The sequence below is a fragment of the Apodemus sylvaticus genome, chromosome 10, assembly GCF_947179515.1.
Source record: "Apodemus sylvaticus chromosome 10, mApoSyl1.1, whole genome shotgun sequence".
Classification (NCBI taxonomy): domain Eukaryota; kingdom Metazoa; phylum Chordata; class Mammalia; order Rodentia; family Muridae; genus Apodemus; species Apodemus sylvaticus.
Window position 1 is genome coordinate 24,613,828 of NC_067481.1, and position 22,261 is coordinate 24,636,088.

Below are 22,261 nucleotides of genomic sequence, written 5' to 3' on the forward strand. Positions count from 1 at the left end.
GGAGGTACTCCTTGGCTTGGGGGAAAGGGGGAAGGAAGGTGTCATGGAAAGTCCCTGAAGGACACGGGTGTTTGAGTTTGCTGCGGTTTTGTTTTTAACTCTGTCTTGACCTGTGAAGTCTGCAGCTGCCTGCCTCCCTGCCCCCAAATAGCAGAGCTCCCCCCCCCCCATCTGTAACAAGCACGAGGAAAATGGTCTCCGATGGAAACAACGGAGGTTAGAGTGATGTAACCTGCTGCTGTAGCCGCCACCCCCTACCCAAGAGCGAGGGTGCAGGAAGCCCCAAAAATCTTTTTCCCATCAACCCCACCACCACCCCCTCGGCCCCCCTGGCCCAGAAGAGCAGCCTAGTCAAATAAACCACAGCCCTGGATGGGAACCAGGGGGGCAGGTGCGACCTCCTCCCCCAACTTTGTCCCACCACCGACTCAAGCCCCACCCACCCCCACTGGAATGATATTCTCAGCCTTTCTGGCGGAGTTCCTGTGAGTGTTAGGGGGAGGGAGGACCTCAGCAAAGCGCCGGACAACTCCTGTTCTGGTCTCAGTCTCAGCTTCACGACTCGCTGCGTGACCCCAAGTGCCTCACTTTTTTGGACCTTACTTTCCCCTGGAGTCGTGAATCTTTCCGATTTCATTGGGCTGGAACTCTAAGCTCAACTTCAACCTCATCGCTCTAGTAGACTCCAGACTTCAACAACAAAAGAAAACCCAGGGATTAGAGAATCCCGTTCCCACTCCTTTCTTTACACTTTAGGGGGCCTAGGGATTGGGCACTGGAGGCGAAGAGTGTAGCCTGACATTCTCCCCAGAAGCCACTTTCTCAACTGTTTGTGAGATTCTGGAACAAGAAGGGACAGAGAGGTACCAGGCTCCTGTCTCTTCATCTGTGGGAAGCTCTGGATGTGGGGGCTGGGGTGTGATTCCCGGGGTCAGAGAACCTAGGAGAGACCACTCTGTAAGGGCTCCGGAAAGGTGAAAGGGTGAGGTGCAAGGTGGGAGCCAAGGGGGTGAGGGAAGGGGCAGCTACATTTCTGAGAAACAGCCAGGCGTCCCAGCAGCCAGCAGATTAACCCCGAGCCTGCGGCTTCACAGCTCTCCCCTCCTGCCGCCCACGCCGCCCGGCGCCTCTCGGGGGTCTGCAGCCTCGACGGGGCGGTGGCCGCTGCGGACACGCAACAGATCTGGGGACAGAGGCATGGAGCCTAGGGGCGGAAGGTAAGCGCAGGAAGGCGTGGGTCGCGTGACACCCCAGGGGTCCCGAGCGCCAGACCCCGCCGCCAGCCCGCAGGTACCGCCCTTGCCCTCCCCACCCAAGTCCTCCTCTCCCAGCCCCAGCAAAGCGGGATCCAGAAGTGAAACCGCGGGGTCACAGCCCAGCGCCGCCGCTGCGCCGCGCCGCGCCCCGCCCTTCCGGGCACTGCAGCGAGGTAGGAGCTCCCCGCGCCCCGGAGAGCATCTTTGAAACGGGGGAGGGGCAGGGGAAGTGCGCCCGAACCAACTGGGGAACCTCGGGAGGCATCGCCCGTAGTTCCAGGAATGGCCGCTGGGTGGCACTGCAGCCGCGTGGCTGGACTCGCTGGGGCTCCCGCGGGGGCTCGCGAAGCGCCGACACGAGGTTGCTGAGCGCACCTGCCGGCACGGCGCAGCTCCGGGAAGGCTCCGACGTGTGGTACCGCTGCACACCCTAGGAAGAGTCCGAGGACCGACGGCGCGTATTTGGGTCCTCGCCATGCAACGTTCAAAGGGCATCAGGTTGTCAGCAAAGTCGTGCAGGCCGAGTTGGCCGCAGGAGGGCAGCCGTGGACGCCGGATCACCTTGCACACGTCTGGTGTGGGCGGGACTTCGGCGTGCTTGCGCTCTCCAGCTCCAACCTGGTCTCACCATTCTGGAGCCTCACCTTATTCACTAAGCCCACTCCAGGTCACTTCACCTCCCCATCATCCCGTGGGTGGGAGTTGGGGGAAGAATACAAAATTCATCTCTTAGACGTGTGGGCTTGGGTGGCTCCGCAGCTTGGGAGGAGGGAACCCAAAACTGTGAAATCTGTATACAAACTGGTGACTGTAAGAGCTGGGTAAGCTGGGTAGACCAGAGCTGGCAAAGGTTGAATCCTGTGGGGAGAGTGGGCAGGTACCCAGAAGGAAGGAGGGTTCTACCGTGGGCTGGAAGATGTGGCTCAGGCCTTAGAAAGCGGCGGCAGGTTAAAGGATGCACAAGCCTTCCATAATCACACTGCGCGGTGTGCCCACAACACACTCCCACACAGCTTTCCCTGAACTCCAGTCACAAGGCCCATTTCCAACCTCTGGTACCCTGCCACTGAGCCACTCGGAAAGCCCTCAAAACTAGTTGTTTTGTTTTTTTTTTATTTTTATTTATTTATTTATTTATTTATTTATAGGGAAGGTTACAAGCTACGATGCATATGTGGCAGAGGAAGTCAGAGGACAACTTGTAGAAGTGGGGTCTCTCCTCCTACCAGGTGGTAGGCGCCATCCCTTAAGGGTCTTAGTCCCCCCCCCCCCCAGTTCCTGCCCCAGGGCTGGAAAGGAGGGTGTCTACAGTCCGCAGCCTGGGCTGGCTGTTTCTAACTTTCTGATCCAGGTGGGTCACTCATTCTCAGGCTCAGATTCCTATGTGTAAAGTAGAAGGCCTTTGGGTCTCAGAGATTCTGATTGGCTGGTTGACATAGATGGGGCGAGTTCCCCTACCTCAGGTGCCCAGGAGATGCTGGGTTTTCTTTGGGGACAGATGAACTCCTCAGACATGCTTAAAGGGTGATTCATCTTGCCCCTTTTCCGGGAGCTTGGCAGGAATACCACTGGGCTTCCATAAGCAGTACACTCCCGATTCCAAGCCTGAGCTGCAGCTATGAAAAGAGTTCCAGGGGCCGTGGCCAGCCGCGGAGGGCGCTGGTCTTTGCTTTAAGTCCTGCAGAGAAGCAGTGAGGTCTGCAGCTCTTCCAGTATCTGGGCTGCAGAGAGCCCTGCAGGGGAGGGAGGTCCCAGCAGGCATGCCGGTGGGCGGGCATATTAAAGGGTCTCTTTGCCTCTGTCGTTCAGGCCTGCCCCCCCCCCCCCCGCCCCAGCTCCCCAGCCTGCAGTAACTAAGCATGTGTTGTCTTCATCCCAACTGACCCAATGCTGGCTGAAGTTGACCCACGTGTTCCCCGAAGTGGCTGGACCTTGGAGGTCACCTCAAGACAACATGACTGCAGAGACCCAGGCTACAAAGGAAAGTCTTTTCAGGAAGGACTGCCCTGAAGCTTAGGGGTCCCACCTGGAAGTCAGTTTCCCGGGAGCAGGATGTGCCCAGACCTGGCACCCAGAACCAGTTAGACATCCTGGCTGTCCTACAGTCCTGCCCTCCCAGTTCATGGTGGAGCTGGGATTTAAACAAGGACAGTAATGGGGCTGGCAGCAGAACTGTTTTGTTTACCTAGCGTTTAGTGGGTCTTAAAGGTTTAGAAAGGATCTCTGTTCTGTTCTTTAAAAGTTGTGAAATTTTTCAAAAGTACCGAAGGCATCAACAAACCTGGATCTTTTTAAAAAACAATGCTGAGCTGGGCATGATGATGCACACTTTTAATCCCAGCATTGGGGGTTTGGGATGGAGGATGGGGTATAAGAAGTGTGTGCCAGAGAGGCAGGGGGAATCTCTGTGAGTTCCAAGCTGGCCAGCCTAGTCTACATAGCAAATTTCAGCCCAACCAGGAATATACAGTGAGGCTCTCTTGGGAAGATCAAGACATCATGTTGTCTCCCTGTAATACTTCAGTAAGTCTTTCCCTTCTGTTTGACCACCCTCCCCCTCCCCCTTCCCTTCCCCTCTCCCTTCCACTCTCCCTTCCCCTCCCCTTCCCCTCCCCTCCTCTATCCCTCTGCTGGGTGCTCTGTTGAGATAATCTCACCAAGTAGCTCAGGCTTGCCTGGAACCTTTGAGAGCTGGGATTACAAAGTTTACCATCTCATAAGCCTTTTCTAGGGGGAGAGGGCAGAAGTATCACTGGGCAGTGGTGGCACAAGCTTTTTATCCCAGCACTTGGGAGGCAGAGGCAGGCAAATCTCTGTGACTTCGAGAGGCCAGTCTAGTCTACAGAGTGAGTTCCAGGACAACCAGAGATCCACAGAGAGTCCCTGTATCGGAAAATTAAAAAAAAAAAAATTTAAGTGTATGCCCTAATACCGTGAGTTAGAATATCCCCCAGTTGTTTGTGAATGTATTTTTACAGTGAGGTTGTGTCATTCGGTTATCATGTTTAAATTTCTTGTCATCTCTGTCACTGCAGTAGAAACTGAGCTATCCGTTCTGTTTCCCAGTCCAGATTGATAGCTGTCCCCATGTGTCAACTCATGTGTCCCCTGGCCCTTGTATTTCTGAGAAACAAGTTTAACGGAATAAGAGTCAAGTTTGATTTTTTCTTTTTTTTTCAAAATAAAATCTGCTTAGGGTTCACATTCTAAAAGATGCATCTCTACAACTGGAGCAGGTGTCATCGGATGTAATTACTATAAGGCTCTCACTGAGTTAGATAAAAAGGCAGAAACTCTGGGGACAACACAGTCTGGCTGAGCAGTGGACTTGCACATTACAGAACTCACTCTGGACGCTGAAGGACAGGCTGGAGAGAGAAGACAGACTCGGGGCTGAGTGCCCTTCCCTCCCAGGCTTTCTTAGTGGGGGAAACAGAGCAGATCTGGGGACTGCAGGGAGAAGAGGCTGGTAGAAAAGGGGGGCGGGAGGGAAGTGAGACCACTCCCCCACCCCTGTATCGCTCATCCGTCTGTCAGGACTCACGGTTCACCAACTTGTCCAAGCTGCACACTCATCTTGCTTTGGTTTGTGGGGAAAAGGGAAGTGGTGAGACAGGGGCTCATAAAGCCCAGGCTGGCCCTGAACTCTTGGTTCTGCAGTTGCTGCCCAAGTGCAGATATTCTAGTCATGCATCACAGTTGCCAGGCTCTGTCAGAAAGCCCAGTCCCTTGGGGCTGAAGAGATGGCTCAGTGGTTAAAGGCGTGTACTACTCTTGAGTGAGACCCGAGTTTGGTTACCAACATTCATTCACATCCCCACACTGCTGATTGTAACTACAGCTCAGAGGGATCCGGCGCCCCCTTCTGGCCTCCTTGCACAATTGCACACAGTCATGCACATACCTGCATACCCACAGACATATACATAATTCTAAGTTTTTAAAAAGAATGATGCCGGGCGGTGGTGGCGCACGCCTTTGGGAGGCGGAGGCAGGCAGATTTCCGAGTTCGAGGCCAGCCTGATCTACAGAATGAGTTCCAGGACAGCCAGAGCTATACAGAGAAACCCTGTCTTGAAAAACCAAAAAAAAAAAAAAAAAAAAGAATGAAAGAAAGAAAAGCACTATCCCTTGTTGTCCGTTGTCTATTCATCCGTTTAACTAGCACTGACTGAAGACGCAGGCTGTACCAGGATACCTGCTAGGATTTGGAAGCTCTAGGGCAGCTAACACCAGTTTTGTCCTCAGGGTATATTCTAATTGACCAATGGCTTCACCTCTGCTGGTTCTCTTGTCAGTTCTTGCCAGACAGGACTCACGGGTGTATCAAAAAATAATCTTTATTGTCACTGGTATAAAACAGAGCAGATCAACTGGCCTCTCAGTCTGTACAGAGTGTGGGTGGGGCCTGAGACCACCTGGGAACAGCGTTTCAGGAGCGCTACCAAGGGGACAGGACCTCAGAGGGCCACACGGGCACAGCAGTGGCGCAGCTGGCAGGGCAGGATGCCTCGGTTCAGTTGGTGGAATTCCACCAGCTGCAGCAGGTCTGTGAAACGGGTCTGGCCATCATCCATGCTGAAGTAAAGGCAGCCTTCATCTTCGCTCTGTGGTGTGGCCAGAAGGCAGGTCAGAGAGCGTCCCGGGGCAGAGGCGCAGCCCCTGGGGCCAGCAATCGGCCCCCGTTTCTCGTACAGGGAAAAAGGAGGGCATGGTGGGGCTTCAAGTCATGATTCCCCGGGCCACGAGAACCCACATTAGGAGTAAGGGAGTTACTCACTGGCAAAATGAGATAATGCTTGACTTTCTGCAAATGGCACAAGGACAGGACGAAGCCCTGTGGGTTCCGCTGGCTTTCTCGGACCAGGAACACACTTTGGAGAGACAAAGCGGGATTATCAGGGATTCCTGGTTGCAGGCGCTAAAGGGTCTTGCTGGTCCCCAGGTCTGTTACCCAGCCCAGCCCAGCCCCTTACCCATCCACCAGGCCCTGTTGTCTAATTAGCTGCTGGCTCTCCTCCCGGGAGATGCGTCCATGAAACCAGGGCTGGGTGCGATGGATGGCTAGGGTCAGAGGGGAAGAAATGCTAATCATTCAGGGAAGGGAACCCCACACACACTTCCCCGCCAAGACTGCTCCGAGTAGCAACGCAGCCCACCCTAGGGATTCTAGACCATCACCCACCTGCACTGAGGCTTGAACCGGAACACGGCGTGGGCAAGCTCAGACGGTGGTTTGTCTTCTTCTGCAGTGGGGGACATAGAAGTCAGGGTACCCTTGGCATGCACTGCCTCCCAAACCCTCTTCCTCTTTCCACTCCATGAAAGTCCCATTGGGAGCCAGTGCAGCTGAGGCACAGATGGGTGAAGGCCCTTACCCTCCAGGCCTGGGCCTCCTCCTTGGCAGCATTCAGAGCCTCCCAGGGGTTATCAATGACACGCCCAGCATGTCCAGAAAAGTCCATAGCCACTAGGGTATTATCTGAGACACTCCTCTGGAGAGAGGACAGAATGAGGAGAGGGGTCAGAACAGCTGCCCCAAGGCCGCAAGCCCACTTCTCCCATACCCCAGGAATAGTATACTCACCAAGGGTGGAGACCCCAAATACGATAGGCGCAGGTGACGAGGCTGGGCCTGCTGATAATTCTTATACAGCTGTACTCCGTACTGGAGGTGGGGGAGAGGAAAGGGAATTGAGGTTATGAGAGCCTAGGAAATGGGCTTCAACAGAGCAGGGCTGAGCCCGCCCGCCCTTCCTGGCAGGGATTCTGAGATAGCCGGGCTGTGATGCCTTCTTCGCTGAGAAGACAGCTGAAGGCAGAGCTATGCTGCCTCATCAGGCCAGACCAGCCCCACTGCCTTTCCAAGGGTCTCACCTTGAAGAGCCGGAAGGCGGACAGCCAGCAGGTCCGGCTCTGCTCATCCTCGCTGCAGAAGATGTGGAGCCCCTTGTGACCATTTCGAAGCTTGTTTGGCTGGGGAGAGGAAGTGGACTGTCCTCTATATGATTCTGTGCTCAGATGCCATAGGGCAGGGAAGGACCCAAGGACTATGCAAAAGTTCAGGTATGGGGAGACGAGGCTGGGTTCCTCAGTGTGCCACTCAAAAGCCACAGGTAGGACGCTCAACCTTAGGCGGCTGTCCCCTACCCCAGCCCAGGCCAGGAGCAGCCCTCACCTTGACACAAAAGCCAAAGTCGGTGGGCATCCCGTACAGCTTGCGGCCTTGCGTCACCACGTACACATTGGACTCATTTATGTCTGCCACGCACTGTAGGTATCTGGGGTCCTGAGCAGCATGAGAAAGAAGGACTTGGTACAGGTGGAGCCCATCTCCATATCCGTGTCCCGCCAGGCAGGGAGGGTTTAGGACCAGAGAGAGGCAGGAACTATGCATGGTCACGCAGCCAGTGGAGACCGAGGCGGGGGCTCAGCTGGTAACAAACCCCAGCACCCACCTACAGAGCCAGGTGTAATGTTGTGCCCCTAATCCCAGTGTGAGGAACAAGAGGGTTCCCAGGGCTCTCTGGCCAGGCGGCCTAGCCTAATCCGTGACTCCTAGGTCCCAGTAGGGACCTGGTCTTAAAAATCAAGATAGACAGTTTCTGAGGAGATCCACCTGAGACAGACTGCTGACATTCATGCATACACACACACACACAGAGACACACACATACACAAACATACCCACACACAGAAATATACACACAGAGGCACAGGTACACACACAGACAGACACACACAGACAGGCACACAGAGTACAGGTACACACAGACAAGCACACAGACACACAGAGGCACATGTACACACAGAGACACACACACAGATACACATACAGAGACATACACACACATAGGCACAGGCACACAGAAACACACACACAAACACAAACGTACAGAGACATACACACACATAGGCATAGGTACACAGAGACACAGACATACAGACACACAGAAGGACACACACACAGGCACGCATACAGAGGCACCCCCCCCCCCGTGGGAACGAACACACACACACACACACACACACACATACAGCTGATTCAAGCCATTGTCTTTTCTGCTGCCACTTCTGGGGTAGGTGAGCCAAACGGGCTGGGGTAGAAAGGTGCAGCAGGGCCTGGAGACAGCCAGCCCAAGGGGAGGGGAGCGCAGCCGAGGGTTCCCTGGTCTGAGAGTGGAAGGGTCTAGGCTGACCAATGAGGAAGAAGCCATGACAGGCTGGAGCTGACCCTCACAAGCTCACCTTGGAGGTGCCCTTTGTAGAGTAGTAGAGGCCAGACCGACGCAGAAAGCAGAAAAACCGTTTCCAAAGCTTTCGACCTGACCCGCGGCCGGATCCCCGCAGCTGCAGGAAGCCCTGGATCTCGGGGAAGCTGCCGGCGTTCAGGAAGTTCTGAGGACAGATGTGAGCAGAGCATGAAAGGCCGCCCCCTCTCCAGCCTCCTCTCCGGCCTGGTCGGGAAGAGGTGCTGGTAACCAACGACTGTCACAGATTCACAGGCAAGGTCATCGTGGTGGGGGAGGGGACCAACAAACACAGACTGCACGTGGCCTGGTGGCAGGGGGGTAGAAACCCTGGATGACTCTTAGGGGGATTGTGAGGTGGGGGATATTGGTGAAGACCTCACCTGGATGAGGTCTTCATGGGATATGCCTGTTTGTGCATCCAGACAGCTGGAGACCATCTTTTCTGGGAACAGGGTGTGCTAGGGAAGAAAGAAATGAGAAATCAGAACTGAAGAATCCAGGCTGGGGTCCAGAGGGAGTGTGTGTGTGTGTGTGTGTGTGTGTATGGTGTGTGTGGTATGTGTGGTGTGTGGTATGTGTGGTGTGTGTGGTTCTGGCACACACTCACTGGAGGGCTCTTGAAGAGTTCATACTTGGCGAAGTTTTTGCGGAAGATGAAGCGGCTGTCTGCACCCACAGGCCAGGCCTCCTGCACTTCCACCACAAACTCATGGTCCTCCAAACCCCGCTCTGGGATCAAGGGTGAAAAACAGGGGTTGGTAGAGATTAAACCTCAGACATGAGCCACCTACTGGCCCAAGACGGAAGACATGCCTCATAGCTCCTGGTACCTCAACTCACCCAGTGCCAGGTAGGGGTGGCACTCCACCAGGCCCCAGTTCTCATCGCTCAGGGCGTGAGCTCGCTGCACCAGCATCTCACACACGTGCCGAACCGTTGCGCCCGCTGCCACCTCCACAGACCGGCAGGCCCCATCTTCACTGTAGACCTTGACCACCTGTATACCCCAAGAACTCCAGGTGACTGGGGGAAGGCAGAGGCGACTCTACTCTCTGGCTTACCCTGTCCTCAGGGACCAGGACCTGCACCAAAGAGCCCTGCCTCCACCTTTCCCTTTCCCAAAACTACTCACATAGAGGCGACTGGAATCTCGGGGAAGCAACCCCCTCGCACCGGAGGAACCACCAAAAATGGGTTTCTGCGAAGGTGGGCTGCAGAGCTCAGGGAATGGGTTGGGAATGGACGGTAGAGAGGTTGCCTGACACTCCTCTTCTCGAAGTTTCCTATGGCAACGAAATGAGCGATAGAAGCTCTGTGTGTCAGCCAGCGCTGGCTAGGCTCCCTGTCCGCTGACCTCCCTACTAATGCATTCCCATTGCCCCATCCTACCTGCTGCTCGGGATGGGCAAAGGCTGTGACCGCTTCACATCCCCTGGCGGAGGGTTATCAGGAGGCGGAGGAGTCTCGGGAGGGGTCCCAGGAGTTGGGCGCGCATCTTCTGGGGAGCTGCTGAGATGAGATGGGCTCAGATCCAGTTCCATGGCACCTATAAAGAAAGTGCAGAGCTGCTGACGTCACAGGCTGCCGTTGCTGACGTCACAGGCTGCGGCAGCCTCTGAGCTCTCAGAGACCAGGTCATGCGTACTTTATACGGAAGCATGCGTGTATGTACCCAGTGGCTATCAGGCCAAATGCTTGCGACTCCAAAGCCAGTGCTCGGCCTCCAGCAAAAGCAGCTAGGGCAGGCTGGGCAGGCGCCGTGCCTCACGCACGCCCCTAGCTACAGCCACTGGGCCAAGGCAAAGGTTGCTCATTTCACTGGGCTCTGCCCCAGATTTTCCAGGCACTTTGTCGTTCCGGCACCTCATCGCCAGATGTGGTTGCCAAGCCTGTTGTGGTAGCACCTGGCTGAGAGATGAGTGATGCCGAGGGGGTGGGGGGAGGGCGACAATCAGGAGGGCAGGACAATGAGCTCAAGTTGTGGTGGGAGCAGAAGACCTAGCCTGGAGGATCTTACCCGAGCAGCCTCTAGACTGAGTGCCTTTCTAGACTCCTCATCCTGCCCACCTTTTTTCCAGAAGCCTCAATGCTAAAGCTACCTTCTATGTATGAGAAATCCTCTCGGACTTGCCACACTCAGCCGTGTGCTGGGAACTCTGCCCCCATTACTGTGCACCTGTCTTACCCTTTCCCTGTTCTGAAAGCACCTGGCACACACACACCGGAGTGTCACCTATGCCTTAGCGCCCACGGGTGCAGAGACGATAGAACAAGTAAGGACAGGAACGACCGACCGGGCAAAGAGATCTTGGGATGGGGAGCTCCAGCCCCTTCCCTGCCGGAACCAGCAATCCGTTGGTGCTGAGCCTGGCAAGGGTTCAGACAAAATGCCAATCCCAGCACCCTGCCTGATCTTCAGACATCCTCACCAGGACTGTGAGGTCACCAGGGCACCCAGGGTTCCCTCTGCCAGGATAGGACAAACACTTGACCCTTCCATGAGGGCATGGAGGGATCTGGGGGGGACCGGTGAGTCAGGGTGGGGCGGGACAGCTATGCCCCAGGCTCTCCACTCAACCTTGACTCATGCACAGGACTTCCTGGCTGCGAAGGAACACAAACAACCTGCCTCTGCCCTCCATCCCAGACTCCCCAACCTACAGGGAGCCTGGGAGTGAGGGATGCGGGCTGGGGAGAGATGAGGATGTGAGGAACAGCAGCCTGCAGCTCCTCTGAGGTCACCCTCCCCACTCTTGGCCAGTGTCCAGCACAGGTGGGAATAATCATCTGCCCACCTATAGTCCTGAACCATCTCCCTGCCCACAGCCCAGGAAGGAGAGAGGAAACGCCCGGCCTGGATCCAGGGGCCTATCAGGATTGGAGTCCACCTCCTGGTGATAGACCAGCAGCATCCAGCCCTGCAGGCCTGGGTCTGGAACCCACAACTCTCTTTGCTGTTAACTACCTCCAAGATATATGATGGAAATTAATTATGTATCTGGTCCCGGGGATTGCTTTCTGTGGAAGAGGGTCTCGGAGCACACTCTGGGATGTCTTGACCTGAGGGGTACCATCAGGGAGGAGTGGAGTTAAGACACCCAAGAGGGCAGACAGCAAAGCGCACCCCCAGGAGAGCCAAGGAGAGCGAGCAAGACACCAAGCCAGGGACCTGGCCCCCACTCCCACCCACCTAATCTTCCTTTTCTGGCAGAGCTGGGAGCGTCTGCAAGGATGCCCCTCCCTCAAATGGAGAAAACAACACCCAATTAGACAGGTGTTTGAAAGGGGAGGGAGTAGATTGAAGTCAGATTACTGTCTGATGTTAGAAGCTCAGGTGCAGGCAAAACTAGGGTTAGTTTCCAGGTCCTTCCACCACACCCTTCCGATGGACAGGACTAGGGGAACAGCTGGGTACTAAAATCTGACATGAGGCAGGGGAGCCTGTTGTGGGCCTGGCAGCCCCTGCCCAAGAGATGTAAAACATTCTAACTATGGCCCTAAGCAAAGGTTCCGCTGGAGAAACTGGTCCCCCAACAAACTTGCCCTCTCAGCCAGGCCACTCCAAACTCTGGCTCTCCAGCCCCAGCAGCTCCTGCCCCACCCTCTCTCCTACCCTCCCAGCTGCCTTGTTTACTTCCTGAATCTTGCCCCACCTAGAAAGTCCCAAGGGCGAGTCGAAAGGCTTAATGTTTGGGGCCAACTGCAAACAAGACAGCGTCCACTCTTCTCGCGATGAGGGGAAGTGTTGGTGGGGCAGACACTGAACTGGTGGCCTGGGCAGCCTGAGATCCGGTTCTGGTCCAGCACAGGAAGCTAGCACCCATCAGGACTTGGGGAGGGAAAAGAGGGCTTAACCTTCCCGGGTACCGGGACCAGGTGAGGAGGTGGGAAACCCTTAGTTGACCCTTAGTTGATGCTCCTCCCACTCCGCGGGGGTGGGGGTGGGGACACCCAATGGAATAAAGCGGGGCGGGACAACTCTTTTAATGTTTAATTTGGGAAGAATGCTAGAGTTCTCTGTAGAGTTAATCATTAGTTTGCTTTCGGGGAGAACACAAACACACACACACACACACACACAGGAGCACGCGCTATTAGGGGAAGAGCAGAGTCCAAGGTAAACAGACTCATAACCCAGAAGGCATTGCATTCTTGGGGGGGGGGAACAATAGCAAAAAAAAAAAAAACAAACAAACAAAAACAAAAAGAGGTTTAAAACACTATCGCCTGGCCCTCAGATGCACGGTGAACATCCTGCCTTGAAGCCCCAGACCTAGGTCTTTCCCCGGCTTCAGCCTCCTCAGACAGGCCCACAGGCCCCGCCACGCAGTCTTCCAGGCCCTGAACTGCAGACCTTCACACCACACACAGCCACCCCTCTAGCTTTCTTTGTCCACACTTAATTTGCAGCGAGGAGGGATCCTCAGCTGGTTGGGCTTCCAGTCCGGGGTGGGACCACAACGTGGAGAGATGGGAGTTCCAACCATCGCGGGAGCCCCACTCCTTTACTCCCCTCCGAATGGGAACCCCAGATTGTAGTAAACAGAGCCCAGTAAGGTTTTGAAGGGCAACCTCCGACCCGACACCCCTTGCTAACTGGTCTTGGGTAAGAAGAAGTAGTTTTAGCAGGAAAAGTCAAGATTTCGGATGATCAAGAGGCCTTACCTCCCGTTCACGTATTCACTGGGAGAGAAGGCGGGAGTGAGGGGCTCGAGGGGTCTAGGGGTGCAAGGTGAGGAGGGGGAAGGGCTCCGGATGCCAAGCAACAAACAAACAAAACAACGCCGCGCAGAGAGCATGGGGGGGGGGGGGAGAATGAATCTTTCTTTAGGGACCCAGACGTAACTAACCTGCATCCCGTCCCATCCCATCCCCCAAGATGAAGTTCCCGCTTCCGTCTTTACCCGGACCTTAGCTCACCTGCCTGAGGCCACCGGTTTAGGGAGAAAGATTCCAGGCCTTAACTACCACCCGCCCCCCTTTCCCCCGCCTCTGGCCTGACCTCGCCGAGAGAGAGCGGTCGGGGGAGAGCGTGGCAGCCTGCGAGCCATCTAACTGGCAGCCGGCCAGATCCGCTGGAAGCGGGCACAACCTGAGGCCCTGGTGAGGCTGGGAGGTGGGAGCAGCTGGTCTGAGACGGATCTCGATCGGCTTACCTGGGGCGACTGCAGCAGCAGGAGCCCGACACCGGACCCAGAGTCTGGCTCTGTCTGGAGATCCCAGACACTTGGGCTTGATTTCGAATCCTCTGTCTCTTCACTACAGGTGGTAGGAGGGTTATCCCGCCTTTGGATGTTGAGGCGGGAGAATATGGAGCGAGCACTGCGTATCCAGATTCCAGGCCCAGGGAAACTAAAATTATCTCGGGCAGGTGAGGGCGGAGCCTAAGAGGCGCCCTGGAGAAGGAAGCGCAGGAGGAGGGCTGGAGACTCCTCCCAGTGCACCGCGTGGAATAGTCCTTGCCCTTCCTACTGAGCGGCAGGTGCTAGGAGAGAGAGCAGGTGCCCCAGAGAGGCAAGGAAGAGTCAAAGAGGACGGGCTGGAAAGAGAAAAATCTAGAATCCTGACAACGTGGGAAGGGGAGTTTGGAGGCTGTTTGTTAAACAGCAATGGTCCCGCCCACTCCTACTGGTCCCATCCCAGGGACGGTCAGTTCATTGGCCAAGCTAGGGGGCCGTCTTCAGCTCCGATCTCACCCCCTAGGGCAAAGGACACTGGGCTTAAGAGGGAACCCCGAAAGGTGCTCTGCCCTTTGACCTCCAGCCACAGTCTAGCACTGCTGTCCTGGTCCTGCTAAGATACCCAAGGTGCACCCTCCCGGGTCTCACCTTCCCAGTTTCAAACCTAAGACAGGCAAGGTGGCCTGGTGGGAGGGGCCATGGTGTTCTGGCTACCGTTGTGGCCTGGTGCAGATGGCTTCGGTTTACAGCCTAAGGATCAGGAAGGCAGCGGGCCACCTCCCTGCTTCCTATGGACCCACCGTGGAAGTGTGAGCCTATTAACTCCCGCTCTCTAGGGGCAGGGGCAAGTGGATCTCTTGAGTTCGAGGCCAGCATGGTCTACATGGGCAATGTGGACTGTACAGAGAAATCCTGTCTCAGGAGAGAGAGAGAGAGAGAGAGAGAGAGAGAGAGAGAGAGAGAGAGAGAGAGAGAGAGAGAGAGAGAAGATCAGGCAGACTAGTAGACTAGTATGAACGGAACAAAGCAAAAAGATGGGGGAAGGGGCAGGTCGCTTGGGCCAGGAAGCAATTTGAACAAATCACTGGAGACAATTTACTCATATCCAACCTGGCAGATCTATGCTTGGCGCTGGGTACACAGAGCAAAACAACAAAACCGGACCCGCCCTTACCCGGCCGCAACCCAGTCAGGGAGACTGACCTTTAAGAGTCACACGAATAAGAAATGACAGGTGACAAGTTTGCCAGGTGAGTGACTCACGGGAGGCAGGGAAGGCCATGAAAACAAAGCCAGGGAGGAACTGGCAGTGAGTGGGAACCAGAGGGGTTAACCCGCCATGGTGGGCGGCCCAGCGCGGAAGCAGCTGCTGGGAGGGGACAGAAGGAAGGCCAGAGCTAAGAGACTGGGGGTGGACAGGAATGGCGGCCGTGCGGGAGAGGGAGGGAGGTACGGGAGGGGGGGACAAAACCACTGCAGCTCTTAAAGGGGGGGGGCAGTCTCTGAGTCTCTTAGGCTGCTGTGAAAAGTGCAGATGGGGGTGGGGAGGGAGCCCCTCCTCAGCTCCCAGAGTCCCCAGCTCTGAGGCAGAGCCCCAGGAATGTGAGATATTGACAAACCCTCAGGGGGCTGTTTTGCAAACCAGGTTTGAGAGCCATCCATCCTGTTTGTCCAGACTGGCAAGAGGGGTGGGCAGAAGCCAGACCCTGCCCTGCAAGGAGAGACTCAGGCAGGGCTGCACTCACTGTGTAGAAGGGCAGGGCTGGAGGAAAGCAAGACTCAAAGAGAGCTGAGTGGATCTCTCTCTCTCTGTCTCTGTCTCTGTCTCTCTCTCTCTCTCTCTCTCTCTCTCTCTGTCTCTCTCTCTCTCTCTCTTTCTCTCTCTACCCCCACCCTGTGTTTGTGGTTTGTGTTGTTGTTTTTGAGACAGTTTCTTCGCGCGCGCACGGGCATGCATGTGTGTATGTTCCTGCAGAGAAACTTGTCAGGTCTTCTACAGCTGGAGTTACAGGCAGTTTGGCCCCCGGAAGAGCACCAAGCATTCTTAGCCCCGAGCCATTAGAATTCCATCCAGAACAGTGGTTCTCAACCTTCCTGTTGCTGCAACCCTTTAATACAGTTCCTCTTGTTGTGGTGACCCCCAAACCATAAAATCATTTTTTGTGGCCACTTCCTAAGTGTTATTTTGCTACTGTTGTGAATCATGATGTAAATATATGTTTTCCAATGGTCTTAGGCAACCCCTGTGAAAGGGTCATTTGACACCCACCCCAAACCCCAAGGGGTTGAGACCCACAGGTTGAGAAACACACCGATCTAGAACTAAGGCTTCAAGGACAGGGCAGGGGAAGAGCAGACCTGGGGTTCCGGGGAGGAGACAGGAGGGGCGAGCAATAGGGGACAGGGGCTTGTAGGGGCTTGGGAACCATTCTGCCTGGGACCTTGTGGGGTAGATGCATAAGGCTATGTGTCAGGACGTGGATTCACCAAAAGATCCATACGGAACTGTTGCGTGGTGGATTCTGGGAATCAAACGCATGGTGTCAAGCTTGGCCGCAAGCTCCTTTAAGGACATAGCCTTCTTGCCCACCAAGGGTAGACTTTAAATATGCATATTAATTCAAATTTAGGATAAAGGTCACCACAAGCTGAATGTGTAATCCCAGTACTGAGGAGAGTTAAGATTCAAGGCCAGCCTGAGGTAGGCCATAGCAAGAACATCTCCAACCAAATGTTAAAATAAAAGATGCATGAGAAGCAACCGGTTTACTGATACTCCTTGTCTTGTGATGCTATTACATCTGGATAAAACTTAGTTTTGAGGGCTGGAGAGATGACTCAGTGGTTAAGAGCACTAGCTGCTCTTCCAGAGGTCCTGAGTTCAATTCCCAGCAACCACATGGTGGCTCACAACCATCTGTAATGGGATCTGATGCCCTCTTCTGGCCTGCAGGTGTACATGCAGCCAAGCACTCATACATAAAGTAAATAAATAAAATAAACAAAAGTAAATAAAGAAAAATAAACCTTAAAAAATTAAGAAAACAAACCTAGTTTTTGGTCAGGTGGTGATGGTGCATGCCTCTAATCCCAGCAGTCCAGAGGATAAAGCAGTTGGATCTCTGTGAAATTCAAGGCCAGCCTGGTCTACAGAGCTAGTTCTAGGATAGCCAAGACTAAACAAAGAAACCTTGTCTCAAAACAAACAAACAAACTAAATAAATGAATAAGCAAAGAGATAAATAAAGTCTAGCTTTGCTGTTGCATGGCTTTGGGCTTAGTTTTTAAGATTTCTTTATTTTTATCTGGGTATAGTGTTTGCCTGCATGTATTTGAGTATAGCACATTCTTGCCTGATGCCCAAGGAGGGGTAGAAGATGTCATCAGAACTCCTGGAACTGGAGTTAGAGATGGTTGTGAGCCACTGTAAGGGAGCTGGGAACTGAACCCACGTCTTTTGCTAGAGCAGCGAGTGCACTTAAGTACTGAGCCATCTCTCTGGCTAATTTTTGCCTTTCTAAAATGACATCTCGGCGTCTTGCTGTGTAACCCTGGCTGGTCTCAAACTCCCTATTTAACTGAAGCCGTTCTTGTACTTGCAGCCATCCACCTACCTGTGCTGGGGTCACAGATCTGTGCCATCATCAAATACCGTGGTTTGAAGAAGCGTGAGAGACAGCTCAGCTTGCTGCAAGGTCGAGGACCTGGGTTCAGCTCTCAGGGACCGCACAGGGAGGAGAGAACAGACTACCACAGTTGACCTCTGACCTCCACAGGAGCACAGTAGTGTCAGTGTATCCACACCCACAAACCCACTCAGAATGAATACTGTTTTTAATTTTAAAAATAACTTAATTGGAAATTGTACATTGATATCTAAACTACCAAGCATCAAATTTCACTTTCAGCTCACTCCTTCTCATATATACCCTACTGTAAAGTCAAAATTTCAAGGTACGATTTGTATATAGATCCGTGAAGGTACTGAGAGTCCAGATGTAAACCTTTATGCTTTTAGCAGCATCTTTTTCTTCTTCTTTTTAACTTAAGACAGGATCTCACCACGCGCCTCTGGCTGGCCTGGAACTCTCTTTGTAGAGCAGGCTGATCTCAAGTTCACAGAGATCCACCTGCCTCTGTCTGAGCTCTGGAATGAAAATGCACCACTCTGATTGGAGTTAGTAGCTTCTTGACAAAACTGCAAAGCCTATTTAATGTGATGGATAAGATCTTTGAGACATCAAAAATGCTTTGCTATTTTGCCCAGAATATTTTGAATGGCTGGGTCTCCAGACATGTGCCACAACACCTGATAGAAGACATGTTAACTAATGGCACTGTCACAATTTAATACTTACATACTAGAAGAGTAGCTCTTTATTTCCCATGATGCACACAAAAAAATTCTAAATAGATCCTAAGGCGTTGTAGAGATGGCTCAGTGGTTAAGAGCACTTGCTGAGGTCCCAAGGTCAGTTTTCATCACTTAACATCCAAAGGTTCACAGCGACCTGCAACTCCAGCTCCAGGGAATCTAACGCCCCCTTCTGGCCTCCACAGACATCTGCATATGCATGCACATGTACAGCTATAGAAATACACATAAATAAAAATAATCATTTAAAAATAGGTCCTAGCTGGGTGGTAGCAGCACATGCCTTTTGTTCCAGCATACAGGAAACCAAAGCAAGAGGATCTCTATGAGTTCCAGGCCAGCCTTGTCTACATAGTGAATTCTAGGACAGCCAGGCTATGTACAGAGACAGTGTATCAAAAACAAAAGCAAAAAACACAAACAAACAAGAAAAAAAAACAAACCATAAACCTAAATATCAGAGTTGAAGAGATAAAATCACAACAAAACATCCAAAAGAGTTAAATAAATAACAATGAAAGAAAATTTGTAGCATTGGGTTATGCAAAAGGTTATTTATTTGTGGTGTTTCCAGACAGGGTTTCTCTGTGTAGCCCTACCTATCCTGGAACCGGCTCTGTAGACCAGGCTGGCCTGGAACCCAGAGATCTGCATATCCCTGCTTCCCAAGTGTAGGAATTAAAGGCGTGTGTCTCCACTGCCAGCTTGCAAAGGACTTTTCAAAGAAAAAAATTTAATCGCTTGTATTCATTTAGAGAGAGAGAGAGAGAGAGTGTGTGTGTGTGTGCATGTATGCTGCAAATTGTATGTAGGATATATAAAGAGCTCTTAGATACCAATAATAAAGAGTAACCCAATTGAACTGGGCTACGAGATTAGTTAGCATGGTGGTGCACAACTTTAATTCCAGCACTCAGAAGACAGAGGCAGGTGGATCTTTGTGAGTTCCAGGCCAGCCTAGTCTACACAGTGAGTTTCAGGACAGCCAAAATCTCTGTTTAAAGGGGGAGGGGTGGCTGGAGAGATGGTTCAGTGGTTAAGAGCACTTCCTAAGGTCCTGAGTTCAAATCCCAGCAATCACACGGTGGCTTGCAACCATCTGTAATGAGATCTGATGTCTTCTTCTGGAATGTCTGAAGACAGCTACAGTGTACATACAAAAATAAAGAAATAAATCTTAAAAAAAAAACAAGAAAGATAAAAATGTAAGTACTTAAGGCAGAGGCAGGCAGATTTCTGAGTTCAAGACCAGCCTGGTCTACAGAGAGAGTTCCAGAACAGCCAGGGCTATACAGAGAAACCCTATCTCAATAAATAAATAAATAAATAAATAAATAAATATCAGAAAAATGTCACTCATTGAAAAGATGGCCAATAGCATTACATAATAGAATAACTATCATCAAAAAGACAGGCAACCAATATTTGTGGTGGCTATGAAGAACAAATCCTTGTATACTGTGTTGCTGTTAGTGGTGTAAAATGATACAGCTGCTTAGAAATAAAAACCAAGCAGGCAGACAGTCCATAAAGAGTTAAATATAAATTTGCCAGGCAGCCCAATATTTTAAATTTTACTCCAAGGAACTAAGAAAAGAAGCAGCACACATTTATACAAGACATTTAGAGCAACATTATTCAAAACAGACAAAACCCAAAGAAACCCAGATTAATGTCAATAGATAATCTGTGCTTTATCTATACAACAGAATGAAATAGTATCCGTCAATAAAAAGGAACTCCTGGTACACACCACTGGATGGAGGCTTGCTCTGATACAACAGAGCAAACATCATGTGATGCAAGAGTCCATTTATATGAAATGTCCAGAAACGTTTATAGAGAGCAGATCGGCGATTGCTTAGGGCTAGAGTTGGCAGCTGGGTGGACTGCAAGCAAACAGGAAAGACCTTATTAGATCGATGGAAATGTCCTATAACTGGATGGAATGACAACAGAACTCAGCAAACACAAACTGAGCAAACAATGAACAGTTTCAAGGGACACCAGCATAGGAGACTCGTTGTAATACCGTAGTGGTGCTTCAGGGAAGGAAGAGGCTGGGTGGACCCAGGCTGCATCCCTTTCCAGAATTACAAACTGGGTTCAGTAATACTAGCCCTCTAGCAAGAGGCTGGGACGAGTGTGCAGAAAGTGGGTGCCGACACTTGAGAGTCAAAAGAACTAGAGTATTGGGCTGACGAAGTCACTTAACCTGTGAGAGACAGACCTTTGAGATAGAGCGTGACACTCAGGAGTTCAATCCCTAGAACCCACATGATGGATGGAGGCGACCGAACGCTGAAAGTTGTTCTACTCTGACCTTCAAAAGTATGCTGTGGCATGGCCCCACCTCCATCCACAAATTAATAAATAAATACACATTCATCCACAAATTAATAAATAAATGTAATAAGTTTTAAAAAAATTCCCTCGCTCGCACAAATTCATACTTCATATATATATATATATGTGTGTGTGTGTGTGTGTGTGTGTGTAAGTAAAATAGTCTTAAAAGTTAATAAAAAAGAACTCGAGATATAACTATGATGTGGTTTATGCTAGTGAGAAATAGAGCAATCACAAACCATCAGCCATCTCAGCCGCTTGCCCCATTTTCCCATTTTCTCTGTCTTTTGTAAATGGAAAATAGCTTTGCGATCACAGGCAGTTTGTTAATAAGCAAATCCATGACGTCCAGTAAGCACTGGATGCCAAAGAAATCCAGTGCTCACTGGCTTCACTGGCTTCCAGATCACTGCTGGTCCTGGATACTCGCTCTCCAGCAGGATCAAGATGTAGCAGTACCAGCTGACGGCAGAGGGCGCCCAGACGCAATGCGAGGTCCGGCCACGCCCGTGGCCACGCCTCCCACGTGACTTTGGCGTGGCGTCACACCCGGAAGCAGCCCTGCAGCGGAGCAGGCAGCAATGAGTGGGGAGCCGGGGCAGCTGTCCGTAGTGCCCCCTCCTGGGGAGGTGGAAGCAGGCAGTGGAGTCCACATCGTGGTGGAGTACTGGTGAGCGACTCGGGTAGAAAAGGAGCCTCTTGTGCTCGCCCGCACTATGGGGGTGGGTCCACGGGAGGCCCCACCCCCGGAACCCCAGCTCACCCCACGTCTTTTCTCCCCAGTAAACCTTGCGGCTTTGAGGCGACCTACCTGGAGCTGGCGAGCGCCGTGAAGGAGGAGTATCCGGGCATCGAGATTGAGTCGCGGCTCGGGGGAACAGGTGAGGTCCACAGAGCACCTGCTAAGTCAGTCCATGTTATAAACCTTCTAAAGCTGACATTGGTGGCTGTATATAAAGCAGTGTCTGACACATAGCGAAAATGCCTACTGTGGGTTTGGAGTGAAGGAACTCTTAATGGCGTAGTGGAAAGACACGCGGGTGAGGACTCCCTAGGTTCTTGGGCTGAATGGCTTGCGGATCGGATCTGAAAACAGGGTCTCCAATATCTGCAGAGACCATGAACTGTCTTGCTTGGACTCTCAGTAGTGCCAAGGACCTTCCTGAACTTCTGCCTGTTCTTAACCCTTTTCCTTCTTGCGTTTATTTCCTACTAGGGGCCTTCGAGATTGAGATAAATGGACAGCTGGTGTTCTCCAAGCTGGAGAATGGGGGTTTTCCTTATGAGAAAGACGTGAGTATTTAATGCACATCGGAGGGTGGCTGAGACGAGATACACCCTCCCTCCTCTCCTATGCGCGACATTGGCCCATGTCTTTATCCTGTAGCTCATGGAAGCCATCCGAAGAGCCAGCAATGGAGAACCCTTAGAAAAGATCACGAACAGCCGGCCACCCTGTGTCATCCTGTGACTAAAAACAATACTTGGAAGCCTGGTTCTGCGGTTTAAACCTTTGTTTCCATGTGGTTACACTAGGAACTCCCTCTACCTTTAGCCCCTCACTTAGCCCTAGGTAGCTAAGACCCTGACCTCACTTTGCCTCTTTGGGCACAAGGAGGGACTAGACATTTCTGTGGTCTAAGGAAGAAAAGAGATGCTCTCCGTGCCGTGGACATTTCCACTGCCTCCTCACGTCTCGTTCCCGGGATCTGTGCCCTCTGCAGTTTGGTCTTCTCCCCAGCGTGGCAATACCTTGCAGATGCCACAGTTGTTGTAACTAATTTTCCCTGAGTCCTGAACAATGTCGACTCTTGGCAATAAAGAGCAACTACAAAGGCTTGTGTCAAC

General features: G+C 52.4%; 2 protein-coding genes across 2 annotated transcripts; one reads left to right on the forward strand and one right to left on the reverse strand.

The window, feature by feature from the left end:
• Positions 1 to 5,578: 5,578 nt before the first annotated feature.
• Positions 5,579 to 14,613, reverse strand: Grb7 (growth factor receptor bound protein 7). The gene is made up of 15 exons (XM_052196996.1): positions 13,666 to 14,613; positions 9,899 to 10,055; positions 9,642 to 9,792; positions 9,350 to 9,506; positions 9,117 to 9,238; positions 8,890 to 8,967; positions 8,505 to 8,654; positions 7,435 to 7,545; positions 7,134 to 7,232; positions 6,844 to 6,924; positions 6,635 to 6,751; positions 6,442 to 6,502; positions 6,233 to 6,320; positions 6,037 to 6,130; positions 5,579 to 5,863 (listed from the first exon to the last, which is right to left on the reverse strand). The coding sequence occupies exons 2-15, from the start codon at positions 10,048 to 10,050 to the stop codon at positions 5,717 to 5,719; spliced, it is 1,608 nt and encodes a 535-aa protein (XP_052052956.1). The 5' UTR covers positions 10,051 to 10,055; positions 13,666 to 14,613; the 3' UTR covers positions 5,579 to 5,716.
• Positions 14,614 to 20,938: 6,325 nt separating this feature from the next.
• On the forward strand, positions 20,939 to 22,260 carry Mien1 (migration and invasion enhancer 1). Its single transcript, XM_052196085.1, has 4 exons — positions 20,939 to 21,083; positions 21,197 to 21,294; positions 21,630 to 21,706; positions 21,801 to 22,260. Exons 1-4 carry the CDS (start codon positions 20,995 to 20,997, stop codon positions 21,882 to 21,884), a joined length of 348 nt encoding a protein of 115 aa, XP_052052045.1. The 5' UTR covers positions 20,939 to 20,994; the 3' UTR covers positions 21,885 to 22,260.
• Position 22,261: the final 1 nt, after the last annotated feature.

Coding starts and splice junctions, on each gene's coding strand:
- Grb7 (XM_052196996.1), bottom strand. CDS start 10,050: ATGGAACTGGATCTGAGCCCATCTCATCTCAGCAGCTCCCCAGAAGAT. Junction 7,233..7,434: donor ACTTTGGCTTTTGTGTCAAG/GTGAGGGCTGCT, acceptor TCCTCTCCCCAG/CCAAACAAGCTTCGAAATGG. Junction 6,321..6,441: donor CGGTTCAAGCCTCAGTGCAG/GTGGGTGATGGT, acceptor CTCTGACCCTAG/CCATCCATCGCACCCAGCCC.
- Mien1 (XM_052196085.1), top strand. CDS start 20,995: ATGAGTGGGGAGCCGGGGCAGCTGTCCGTAGTGCCCCCTCCTGGGGAG. Junction 21,295..21,629: donor GTCGCGGCTCGGGGGAACAG/GTGAGGTCCACA, acceptor ATTTCCTACTAG/GGGCCTTCGAGATTGAGATA. Junction 21,707..21,800: donor GTTTTCCTTATGAGAAAGAC/GTGAGTATTTAA, acceptor TTTATCCTGTAG/CTCATGGAAGCCATCCGAAG.